Raw genomic sequence first — 13,619 nt, 5'->3', positions numbered from 1 at the left:
TGCTACTTAATAGCATGCTGAAAAATCAGTACTACTAAACCTTAATACTCACTTCTAAATTTAAAATGGGAACTCCATAAATACAAATGAAATGAGAAAGAAAGCTAGGCTAACTCAATAAAATCCTGCCATTTACCACTGCTAGATTATAATTAGTGAAAATAATTACAGAATTACTTGGTTTCATAACCTTTTTAGTGCAAATAACAAGATCCTGATACTTTAGATGGGACGATGGTGATGGTGGTGAAAATCACAATTTCATCTCCATGAAAAAGCAAACCCAGAACAAACAGAAACTTAATTGGTTGACACCAAACTGTCCACTTAAACAGGGTAAAAAAATGCATATATATGTGTATGTATGTACTAGAAACTTAAAAAGGCTAAAGTAATTTCTGGGGCAGCTGTCATCCTCGTGACAACTAACCACTTCACTGGGTTCATCAAAGGAGCAAATGATGATTTCGAGGTTATTCTAAAAACTGATCTGAGCAAGGAGTGCTGAGCTGCACTTCTGAGCTGCACTTAGCTCAGGAAAATGAATGGAGTGCACACATGAACTTACATAGATAGAGATTTTTCCTATATTGCAACTACAAGAACTGTAAGGTGAATATCAGTAACAGGATAAGCAAAATCTATAGACAGCAAAGTTTTCTAAAATCATGGATACTCACTGCTCTTTAGACCAAGTATCACTTCTGCTGAAAATTACCTAGTAGAAAATTTGCCTTCTACACATGTCCACCGTAAAATTTTAAAATTGTTCTCAACAGTTCAATTGTTTTAAAATATTTCAGAAGCTTTTGAATTTTCTTTGGTGTTTTGGGAGAAGCTTTGCATCTTTTTGGAGGCAGTGAGAGAAAGAATAGTAAGCAAAGGCATTTTTCTGTCTTTAATAGATAACTTCTGCCTTCCACAGCTCTTTTATTCTTCAGGATATAAGAACACTCATGGATCTATTCAAATGACTGCCCATGAAAAAATAATATTATTTTATTTAAATAAATATTGCATGCATGCATACACAGATACAGTTGTATCTGTATGTGAGAAGAAATCATATGGAAGACTGGAATCAATTTTCTGTCTATGTGCTTCTAGGTTCTTCTTATCTGTTCTAGAGTAGCATTAACTGAAAATCATCCCTATATGAAGACTCAGCAGTGGTATGTATTCAATGTGAGACTTGCCTCCATCCAATTCATTGTAAATAAATGACTACATCAAAGTGTTTGCTGATATAGGAAGTACTCAATGCCTGAATAGGTACAGACATTAGACATATTATTTTTAGAGGTAAGCTTTCTTATCAGCCAGTTTTGAGGCATGTTGGTAGTCTGGAAATTTATAAAATTGCTAATTTTGCTGATTTTTCCTATGGATAAATGGAGAGCTTCAGTCTTCAGGTGTTGTCAACCTGATATAATTCACAAGCACTAAAGATAAATTTTTACTTACCTTTGATAATTTAGTTTCTATGACTCTTTCCATATTATTCCAGACAATAGGGCTATGCTTTCCACAAGAAGAAGAGTATATACAGAGACCCAATCAGATTTTGTCATCCCTAAGGCAGGGGATTGATGACCAAGATATCAGAAGGAGAGTCTTTCAACAGCAGTAGTATCTGAACGATGTATAAGGAAACAACTGGAACAAATAATTTTTAGGAAAAAAATGTAAGGTACTAATAAACATCACCATCTGACCTCTCACAATAGTGTAATAAGAAATATGTTCATAAATTAAGGAGTTTCTAAAAGAGTGGGATGTCCAGAATAATGTGGAAGGAATCGAAGAATCACACACAACAGATGAGATCGGTCAATACTTCACTACTTTTAATTCCTTTCCACATTACTCCAGACAATAGAGATGGTTAAAGCAGGTGTACAGAGAAGATGAATAGAATTTAAAAAAAAAAAAGAAAAAAAAAAGGCAATTCGGCTTCAGCACAGGAGATTGTCTGAAGAAAATGTATTTTAAAAGATGCATCAGCAGACAACTGGACAACTGAATACTAGTGTCCAGAAAACAAACAAAGCAAAGATCACATGTTAACCAGACAAATTATAATAATTGATTCAATGGCCTTTTCGGCCATAAAACTATGTGGAGGAAATAAACCTAAATTGACTTTTAAACACATTAGCCTCCTGTAAGCACTCTCAAATCGACCCAGATGTGAAGTGGAATTTGTGAGAGACAGTAAACCCCGGTTGTATCTTTTAAATAAAACAAAGTCTATCAGAGGCAAAACTTTGAAGAGGCTTACATTTTTTTTATTTTTCAGGAAAAAAAAAATACATAGTGAAATAGTGCTCTTGCTTTGCAGAGGAAAGAAACACTACCATTTAAATGAAAGAAGAATACTAGTGTAGGACCTCAGCTTACAAAAATTTACCTCTCCTTGGAAAACAAAAAAAAGATTTGTTATATCATTCAGACACTGATGATGAAAAGGAAAAAAGTCTATGCAGTGTAAAAAAAACATTTCAAAACTATAATTTTTAAACTGGGGTTTATAAAACCACCAAGAAGATCCAGTTTGGTGAAACACTGGCACAGGTTGCCCAGAGAGGTTGTAGATGCCCCATCCCTGGGAACATTCAAGATCAGGTTGGACGGGGCTCTGAGCAACCTGATCTAGTTGAAGGTGTCCCTGCTCACAGCAGGGGGCTTGGACTAGATGACCTTTAAAGGTCCCTTCCAACCCAAACCATTCTACGATTCTATGATCATTTTTACACTGATGGGAACAAAACAAAAATAAGGAACTTAAAAGATCCACACACCCCCCCTCCAATTCCATAGTCTTATTTGCAGGGAAATTTATGCTAATGCCTTTCTTTGCTATTTCTCTACTAAGTCTAAAAGGCTAGTTGACAAATATCAAGTGTTCTTTGTTCTTCATCTGCTGTATTTCTATTAAGAACATACAAGATGTTTTCCAGTAAGATGATGACAGTTGTGTTAGGGTACCTGAAGATTACTATAGGATTCTGAAGCACCTTATGGGAGCTAACTAATAATATATAAAAATCAATACTGGACTGGATTAGCATCATGGTACCTGTGACATTTTGCTGCTAAAGGTAAAAAGTTAAAAGCAGTTAACTATCCATACATAAGACTTGACAGTTAGTATAGAACCTCATACCATTTAGGTCTATACAGTTATCTTATTTTGCACTAGTTGAAACCAGGAGAAAATAAGTAGATTAAGTGGAGGACTTGTGGACTCAATGGCTTTTGTTTGTTCAGACTTTTATACCATATACTAGCTAAAAATCCCAAGATTTAGCATCCAAGATATTTGATATCTGATAAATCTGATGTCACATTTACTTAAGAAAATACTGTGACAATTCATACCACTTTCTGGAAGAAAAATTGTCCAAGGAAGAAGACAGAGATCATAATGTGAGATTGCTCTATTAAATCACTGACTTCCCAGAGGTTCCACTACTCCAGCTGCATCATAACCATGCAATATGGACTGTTTCCTGTCTACATCTTGTTCCATAAAAGAGTTCACTTATAAATTATGATCTGTAACTACTGTGTATACTGCCAGAATTCCATCTTAAAGTACCTACTTCAATGCTTCAAATGAATACACTTCGCAGAATTTTCCACTTCTGATCATAAGAACTGCAAGAAGAGACCTTCAGAGATTGGTAGCTCATGAAACAACTTCCTGTAACTCAGAAAATGACACACGCTTCTTATTCATTGCATTGCAGCTTATGGGCAAACACAGTGGAACAAAAAGTATTTCCTTGCATTTCCCTTTCTGGTCTTACGAAAAATGAGTTATGGCTATGTCCTTTTTTTTTTTGTACTTACTTAATACTAATTAAATTCCCTTAAAAATAAACTGGGTTGTTAGCTGATAAAATACAGTCATGTTCCTAAAATCTATTCCACAGACATTTTCATTAATGACATGTATGATGTCATAGCTTGTTATCATGAGCTCCCTTACACTTCTGTTAAATAAGCCTCTATCTGCTTGAAAGAACACTGTAGTTATAATCCTTCTAAACAACATAAGTCTATCTTTGGACTTACATCAAAAGATTGGGACTGGTCTACTTTAAATACCTGGGACTTAGTTTAACTTTATTACAAAAACCCCCTTTCCCCCCCAAAAGAATTTATGCACGCTGGAAGAGAGATGTCTTTTGTTAAGTTAAAAAAATTCTGTAGTCCCAAACAAAGCAAAAGCTGTACCCTAGAAGGCAGGCTTCAAAGACACTGAGGGAGAAAATTCCCTTCTATTTGTGTTCTCCTGGGCTACACACAATCTGGTCTTGTCAGGCACAGGTGTGTCAATGTAAAAAGGTACGCAAAATGGCACAAACGCAAATGCATGAAAGTAAGAAAAAACATTTTAGAACATTGGTAACTCCTGAACGTTTTAGATATAGCAACTCCTATTTTAGGAGAAAAATACTACCACAAAAGAGAGTGATCATCATAGATATTGAAGAGCTTTTGCATAATGGCTGGGGTTTTATGCAAGATTAAGGGAAGAGTCCTTACTACAGTTACATTACTTTCAATGTTGACATGCTTTTTCTAAAGGAAAGCTATTCTTTTCTGGTTTAAAAGATAAACTACTCCAAGCAACATAAAATAAAGAAAGAGAAAAGATTTCTGTTCTTGAACACGTGGGTCATCTACATAGGGATTTACACTAGTAATGAATATATTCTGCTAGGGTATCGTGGTAATACACATTACCTAGACAACAGAAAGATTAATAAGTATTGCACTTTCTGTAAGTATAAGGCAGTGTGTTTTCAGTATTGTAAAAATTTTAAGGTGTACTGAGCACTGAAATGGGTTAGAAGCACAGGGGGTTTTACTGTCAGTAAGAGAACCTTAATGCCATAATAGCTTCTATTTAATAGAGAATTTCTTTTTTGATGTGTTAACCACCAAACACAGGAATTGCCATGCTGAAAGGGAAATAATTGACTATGTTAAGCTGAATCAATGTTTTTCATTAAAAATTAGAAAAAGAACGTGAAAGTGAACAGGTTGGTTATTATACTGCTAAAACTTCTCTATAAGGAGAGTTTCTATTTCATTTAGGAGACAATTGAGAAATAAGTAGTGCCTGTAATATATTACTATTATTACAAAAAAAAACTTATCCATAGGGCATATGAATAACTTACTTAAACAAATATGTAGATAAATAATTTTTTACAAGAAATTTGTAGCCCAAATAGTAGTAGTTCAAATAGACAGTATTGTTAACTTTCATATAACACACATGGAGTGATACTGTAAGGCTGAAGAAAAAGTCTTGCAAGTGCTGTGTAGGGGACTGTCTAGTAATAGGCCTTCAGGTAGGACTCTGGAAGGGAAAAGAATTGCCAGATAACAGATGTAGTTTGTGGTATAAAGACTGGAATGGAAGATGAGAAGAAAGAGATAAGGAGTCCGTTAAAGAGAAAGCTTGAAACAAGTAGTAGAACTGAGACCTTCCATAGTATATAAATGAAGTGGAATTACTCTGGGTATCCCTGAAAGCGAGAGGAATTTGAAGCTGAAAGTAACATGTGCTAACGAAAAGGCTACAAATTGGAAATGACAGTTGAGAGAGAGGGAAAAAGAAAAATATGAAGGCAGGCCGATAGGGCAGAAGTTGAGATGGATGAAGCAAAAGATACAGATACAGAGATATATTATACTGATGCGGCTTAAGAAAGAAGCTTATGTAGTACTGCAAACAGAACCAGAAAGGAATGAAAACATTTTTGCATAGAAAAGGGAAGACCAGACCAGTGCTGATAGCTGCATGGAGGCTGAACACATGAACGATGAGAGGGATCACAGAACAGTGAATGGTAACAGGAGAGGAAGGACATAACAAATTTGGGGAAAAACGCAGGATTTTTTTTCCATGTTGAACTCGAGGTTTCTTGCGAGACAGCTAGAAGTCTGAAAGAAAGCACACTGTATCTGACTACCTCCAGAAGAGTAGCTGAAACAGAAGAAATGGGTAAAGTTGCTCAGTGAGAATATAAAGACGAAAAATGAGAGAATCATAAACAAAAGTGTAGGAACTATCACTAAAAAAAGCAGTGGCTGAGGTACAAAAAATTTGAGAAACACAGGAAAAGTAAAGAAAGGAGTGACCTTTTTATTAAGGAAACAACAGCCGCTTAACTGAATGGATATTTTCTTTGAAAAGATGTATCTAGGTCTCTAGGTAATAAGATACCTGGATATTTCCAGGGTATTAGTGATATCTGGAAGAGAATGGAAGCTGTTGGTATGCTTATATTGGATTTGCTTTTTATTTTAAAGATCATATAAAAGCCAAATTGACACAGACCTTTAAGTAATTAGATTAGGAAATCTGAGTTTTTGAAGCAGCATGGTACTGAGAGGAAGTTACTAGTTTTGAAGAAAAAAAATTAAAACTAACAAAATATTTTGTTGTGGTTTCCTACTCTGGCAACGAAAGCATCAGAAAATTGATTGGGTCTTCATCTGTGCAGGCTGATTAAAGCATAACCCTATTGTCTGGAACAATATGGAAGGCAGCTAGAGGGAACAAAATCCACAGAAAACAAAACACACTTAGTCAAAAAATATACATACGTATCAAGATATTGATGTCTTATGCCATACTTACAATGAAATATTAAAACACAGAAAAGAGTCACATGTGAAAACTAGTAAGATTTTGCTATTAAACAGTGTGGCATTCTGACAGAAATTGCCTAAGAAACATAGGAAACATTGAGAATGCTGTAGTAAGTCCTTACTCAATTGCTTTGACATGCATTTCAATCCTGATAGCATTTTTATTTGATTTGCTTTATCAAGCATGGAAGAATTATGCCAAAGGTTGCATTAAAATGGAAAATTCTTTGCTTTTTTTCAATTTTATTTTGATCAAACCAGTGTAAGCTCCTGCTGAGTAACATTTAGAGGGATTTAATACTCAGTATATGTAGGCACAACAATGTTACATTCTTCTAGCAATTTAGATTAACCGTGCGCATTTATAATGTTAACAAAGTGTTTAGTGAAGGATTATTTTTGAGCTCTTGTTTTGTAGGCCAGGCTGTGTCAGAAGAACAAAACTCTGCAGTACAACATGCATAATATTACATAACTTCGAAGGAAAATTTCTTACCTCCAGCAACTAGCCCAGACTCTCCTAACTGAATTGCTACCCCGAAGCCACCAAGCTTTACTGGGGCTGAATTCTCTTTTGAGGCAAGCAGTACACAGTGTGGCTGAAAAGACAAAAACCCAGACAAATTATTATATTATTTGAGAAATACAATTTGCATTTTAGAACTTATTTTCATAAATTTGCAAACAGAAGCTAGAATCTTTGGGATTTTTTGAAAGAATTTCTTAATTTCAGATTTTTTTTTTCCTGGCACGGACTCCTCCTTCTTCATTGGCTTCCCCTTCAAATGCCCCAGGCACAGCAAAATCATTTCAAGACTTAACAGAAATCGCAAGGAACACAAAGTGAATAAAATGGAGATAAAAATTAACACCTATAATTTCTTACCTGGTATTACTTTTTCTTTCACCTTTCACCCATTAGCCTTACAACGTTTCAATTCTCCAGCAGCAACATCCTGCCTATGATACACTTTGTGGGATCTTATCCTTCACACAGACAACATAAAACACTATTTTGAGCCTTAATCACAGAATTCACTGATCACTTTCCAACTGCAGAAAAGAAAAGGAACATCCCTGTGATGTTTCTAATAAATATTCCAGTGAGGGGGGAAATTGTTTAGGTTTCTAAACTGGATTCCAGGCACAGTCTTTCCACTAATAAGAGTGAGATGTAATGTATAAAAATGGAATAGTATTATACAGCAATTTGGATGCATACTGACTGGTGTAAGAGGAAGCAACATACAGACAAAATCTATTAGAATACATTTTAGTATTTAATACATGTAACCAAACTACTGCATTTAATATAGAATGACATCCTGCATTTACTCAAAGCCTCAAACCACATTATTTAACAGGAAGAATGTCAAATTTGTATACTACTTCTTGAGAATATATTACCGCTTAAATTACAAAACTATGAACTGAAAATAGTGCAAAGGAGCTACAACAAGCACAATCTGACTACCTGTAAAGTCATCATCTGTAACCACCCATGTTTTCTTTTAAAAAGTTTCAAGTGTATGCACCTTCAAGTAAGAATGCATAGCCTGTTTACAATCTTCAGAATCCCATAAAAGCTTGATTCCTAAACAGATGATATATTAAAAAAGTTAACATGGAAATTCTCATTTCAAATGCTAAGGAGAATACTAAGTCAAGACAATGTTCTTGAGATGATCATTAAATTTAAGCTACCTTCTATCAGGACTTCTAGAATCCATTTATAAATTTGCATGTAATGTAATTTTCAATCCCTTACCTCCTCTTTAAAATAGTGTTACCAAGTGGTATTATCTCTGAATATTGTATTTCACTTCTGCCTTATTAATGTTAAGCTGCACACTTTGGGCACTTTCACATTCTCTCATCACTGTCATTTTGAGTGAAAAAGATCAACCTCAAATTTCTAACCCCAGGCAAGGAAGAAGGTAGATGGGAGAACTACACCAACATAAGCAAAATGTACCATTTCACTGTGGTGTTGATTTCTCTTCACCCTACATTTGAAAAAGTGATACTATTTCCATGACAGTATTAAAAAGAACCCAGGCTGTATCAACATAATTGTCATCCAAAAAGGAAGCCACTGACACTGCTCACCAAAAACAAAGTTTCTGAGAAAAAAACCCAAATCTCCAATTCAAAGTGAAACTCGGAGAAAACTTTATTATAGTTATATATATATATAGCTATATATATAGTTATTTGCTATATATATATATAGCAAAGCCCAAACGAACAGGAAAATTGATCTTACCAATAGACTAAGTTTTGCTAGTTAAAAATATCTTTAAAAAAACAGTTGCAACACTAGTTAAACTTCCCCTTGTTGGTAATTGTACTGCGTCAGCTGATTCTCATCACTTTCATAGAGAAGCTGGTCCTTTAGCTTTCTAATAAGAGGACTTGCACGTTACTCCTCCCTGTCTTCACCAGCGGTTTTGAAAATCAGCAGAAGTTCTCAATATATAAATGGTAAGTGGCTTCTTTTATATTTAAGCTATAGTAAAACAAATTTCTATTAAAATTTCTCTTAACTGCAAAGGTACTACTGACCTTCAAACCTTTTCTTAAACATAGCTATGTTTAAGCATGCCTGCTTGCTTACAGATGACAAAACTTATGATAGCTAAAAGTCATGTTTCTAGTGTATCTGCAGTGTAATCAATTTTTCTCTGTCTCATCGACATAAAACTTGTCACTCCTTACGCAAGTCACGATGTCAAGCATTTTTATAGAAAAGCAACATAAAGAAGAAATTATAGTAGTAGATAGGTTTCAAGATGTATTTGAAAGCACCATGGTTTTTTAAACAAGCTTTTAAAATTACCTCTTGCCCTGACAATATAAATGCCAAATATGAAAACAGAAATATTTTACAAACTGCTAACATACTGTACAAATTAAATGCAATTTTAAGATCAGCCAACATAGGATGTTAAAATATTTTAGACTGCCTCTCAATAATTCAGATTCTGTATATACATTAGGTCTTACTAAGAATTTTACCTAAAATGCTGCCATTTTCACTGCTGTAGCTATATCACACATTTAAATGTGAATTTGCATTTTTAAGACCTAGCATGCAAATTTTGTTGTTGTTTTTTTCCTGTTACTGCTGTTAGAAAACTAAGATCAGAGTACCAAAACCAATTCTGAAGTTTTTGTGAGATTAGGGGGAAAAACCTTGCCCCTTTAAAAAAAAAATTAAATAAACTTATTTATGGAATCTTTTATTGCTATGACATACAAATTGAGGACAGAAGTTGTATCATTACTGATCAGTCTTAACCATCTCTCTAAACAGTTAATTGTGATTCTACTCTCCTAACCACACTCTTTTTTCATTTTCCTTCTTTGGTCAAAGATGACTTTTATCTTCCAGATGGTACCTTCCTGGTCAAAAATAAGCTTAGTGAAATTAAAAACTTTGAAATGAAAACAAGGAAAACAACGAAAACAAGGAAGATGTGAAAACAATCTGTTACTGCATTAACATGGTTTCCAGCTAATATTAGTTTCTTTGCATAATATTGATTTTTGAACAGTCAAGAAAAGGAAAAAATACTTAAATTTACATGAAAATATAAATTATTAAAATGAAGTACTGTAATAGTATCGACTCATGGTGTTACTTATAACAGATTACATAGCCAAATAAATATTAATTGACAATTGCTTTTGTAACTGAAAGCCAGTGACTTGCATGCAAGAGATCCTAGGTATTAATTCAAAATTAATACTGATGAGCTTAGAATTGTTTTGATATATCTCTATGTACTTTGTATCAACACTGAGAATACTTCACTTAGCTATGCTTAGCCTTTTTTGCACCTTAATTAAAAAGTTTACTGTGTCAGAAAGACTAATTCTAACATCAGGACTTAAAAAAATTATTTGTACTTATAGATAAAAAAAATTAATTTCTAAAATTTGCAGCAAAACATAATAGTTGATTTTTAAAACAATACAAGGCAGTAATAAAGATGTAATTACAAAAATAGTTATCTGTGCGAGTGCTCTGTACCATCTGCTCTTGCCTACTTCATGTGAAGAAAAACAGGGAACCAATTATTCTAGACTTACATTGTATCATGATATCCAGCTGAAAGTCCTTCTTCTACTCAGCTACAGCGATACTTTGGTGCATTTACTTTTTTCAGTTATTGCCTTTTATGTTTATATCACATAAGACTGTATGCAATAAAGCAAGCAAACACGTGAAAATGGTCTCGTGGTGATCTAATTCTTAGAATTTCTCTTTGCATCCCTACAGAACTGCTAAAAAAATCTTCACAAATGATGGCTGCAGCTTCAGCTGATTTACTGACCATTCTGCCGTACAAGGAAGTCTTCTGGAGTAACCTAACCAACCCAGCCATAAATGCCTCAGAAATTCAAAACAATGCCAGTTGTCCCTTAGACGACAACTCACTGTCACTTGTTTTGATAGTTTTTTACTCTACTATTTTTGTCGTTGGATTGGTTGGAAATATTATAGCCCTGTTTGCTTTCCTGTGCATCCATCAGAAAAGGAATTCTATCCAAGTTTACTTGCTAAATGTAGCCATTGCAGACCTTCTGCTGATCTTCTGTCTTCCCTTCCGAATACTCTATCACGTTACCAAAAACACCTGGATGTTTGGACTGATTTTATGCAAGATTGTAGGAACTCTATTTTATATGAACATGTATATTAGCATAGTACTGTTGGGACTAATTAGTCTAGATCGTTATGTAAAAATAAATAAGTCTGTGAAGCGTCCTAAAATGTTAACTATTACACGAAGTATACATATTTGTTGCATGGTGTGGGCACTTGCACTAACAGGATTTATAATAGTAGTTGCACCATCTTTCTTTAAGAGTGAGGACAGCAATTCTACTATGTGCTTTCATTACCGAAATAAACAGGATGCAAAGACAGAAGCAATTTTAAATTATATTATTGTAATTATTTTTTGGATAGTTTTTTTCCTTTTGATACTTTCGTATGTTAAAATTGCCAAGAACCTTCTGAAAATTTCAAAGAAAAGAGCAAATTTTCCCAACGCAGGAAAATACACCCAGACAGCAAGGAATTCCTTCATTGTACTCATTATTTTCACCATCTGCTTTGTTCCTTACCATGTGTTCCGATTTGTCTACATTACATCACAGTTACAAAATCCGTCTTGTTATTGGAAGGAAATCATTCACAAATGCAATGAGGTGATGCTCATATTTTCATCTTTTAACAGCTGCTTAGACCCAGTTATGTATTTCCTAATGTCTAGAAGTGTTCGTAAGGCTGTATTCCAACTTATTTGCAGAAGACTTCATGGAGATTCAGGCCTAACTCTGGAAAGCACTTCAGAAATAAAACTTGGACAATATACACAAGACCGATTCTCTACTACCACTCCCCACTCAAGTTCTTTAAAGAAGAAGTGTCTGATTTGATTGTTTAAATGAATGGATACTAGTTTCTCTCTGTCACTCCAGGACATCAATTTAAGATGTACCAAAGGCCATACTGTACAGCTACTAATCCTGCCTCTTTCTTCCTGTTAAAAAATGAGAAGTCTTACTTCTGTTTGTGAAAATGAGAAGTTACTTTTCAGAAGCATTTTGCTCTTGTTTATCCAAGAAAACAAAATAGGAAGTTCTCAGACATCTTGTGTTGGACTAAACTAGAACACTAACTGTTTATGCAGATTTCCATGTAGTGGTTTGAACTTGTATAAGGAATCTTGTATATAGACATTAATATTACCAACTTGTGTATGTAAATAATAGATGAATTTTGCAAAAAGTAAATTGTGTCCTATTCAAAAGAGCTATATAAACCATTACAGATTTTATGTACTTCTTTGTTTTAATAGGTTTCAAAGAGATCAGAATTTTAACTACGTTTATAGAAGTATTTTTTCCAAGAAAATATTTCAGAATTTAACAGCATATGTGGCTTAAAAATAAGGTGAAGAATATGACTGTCATTAATTCAGTTATAATTCCACAAAATACACTTAGTTTTATTAAACAGCAAAATGAAAATATTCAAACCTCCTAAGCCCCTTATTATATTTTCAACATTTTAACGAATGTCAAGGTTGAACACCTGAGGAAAAGTAAGCAATGCTTTTGGAAAGTTAGAAATTAAAAAAGGAGAAATGACATACGGGTATTTTCAGTTACCTAAGATTTCCTTCAAACTCTGACAAATTTGGTGAATGCAGCTACACAAAGTAGTTCAACAAGGAAAATAAACTCACAGAACTGAGCATAGAGAGCAGAACAGAAAAATTAGCTTTCACGAACACCTGACATATCAGCTCTGATCTCTGCTCAGGCTCAGTCACTGGTCTGCTTACAGATTTCCGAAGCCAAGCATTTCAGCCGCATGACTCCTCCCTAGCACAGACCTTCTCTTTTCACGTGATTAAAATAATCTTGTGTGCTGGTTTTGGCTGGGGTAGAGTTAATTTTCTTCATAGTAGCTAGCATGGGGCTACATTTTGGATTTGTGCTGAAAACTCTGTTGGTAACACAGGGATATTTTAGTTACTGCTGAGCAGTGCTTACACAGAGTCAAGGCCTTTTCTACTTCTCACCCCACCCCACCAGTGAGGAGGCTGGGGGTGCACAAGGAGTTGGGAGGGGACACAGCTGGGACAGCTGACCCCAACTGACCAGAGTTGGGGTCATGACCCTATGACGTCATGCTCAGCATATAAAGCTGGGGGAAGAAGAAGGAAGCGGTGGGGGGCGGCGCTCGAAGTGATGGCGTTTGTCTTCCCAAGTAACAGTTACGCGTGATGGAGCCCTGCTTTCCTGGAGATGGCCGAACACCTGCCTGCCGATGGGAATGAAGTGAATGAAGTGAATGAATTCCTTGTTTTGCTTTGGTTCCGTGTGCAGCTTTTGCTTTCCCTATTAAACTGCCTTTATCTCAA

General features: G+C 34.8%; 2 protein-coding genes across 3 annotated transcripts in view; one reads left to right on the top strand and one right to left on the bottom strand.

Annotated features, from left to right (window-relative positions):
- Positions 1-13,619, bottom strand: part of CASK (calcium/calmodulin dependent serine protein kinase) — a 228,954-nt gene that overhangs the window by 90,522 nt on the left and 124,813 nt on the right. For both annotated transcript variants that reach the window (XM_075173997.1, XM_075174007.1), the window contains exon 6: positions 7,172-7,274. In XM_075173997.1, the coding sequence (XP_075030098.1) occupies positions 7,172-7,274 (103 nt within the window). The remainder of the gene's footprint in view (positions 1-7,171; positions 7,275-13,619) is intronic.
- Positions 9,079-12,943, top strand: GPR34 (G protein-coupled receptor 34). The gene is made up of 2 exons (XM_075173939.1): positions 9,079-9,159; positions 10,961-12,943. Exon 2 carries the CDS (start codon positions 10,984-10,986, stop codon positions 12,124-12,126), a length of 1,143 nt encoding a protein of 380 aa, XP_075030040.1. The 5' UTR covers positions 9,079-9,159; positions 10,961-10,983; the 3' UTR covers positions 12,127-12,943.

The sequence above is a fragment of the Calonectris borealis genome, chromosome 1 (assembly GCF_964195595.1).
Source record: "Calonectris borealis chromosome 1, bCalBor7.hap1.2, whole genome shotgun sequence".
In the NCBI taxonomy this organism is placed as follows: Eukaryota; Metazoa; Chordata; class Aves; order Procellariiformes; family Procellariidae; genus Calonectris; species Calonectris borealis.
Note: the sequence above shows the minus strand (reverse complement) of the source record. Positions and strands in the feature narration are given on the sequence as shown.

Coding starts and splice junctions, on each gene's coding strand:
- GPR34 (XM_075173939.1), top strand. CDS start 10,984: ATGATGGCTGCAGCTTCAGCTGATTTACTGACCATTCTGCCGTACAAG.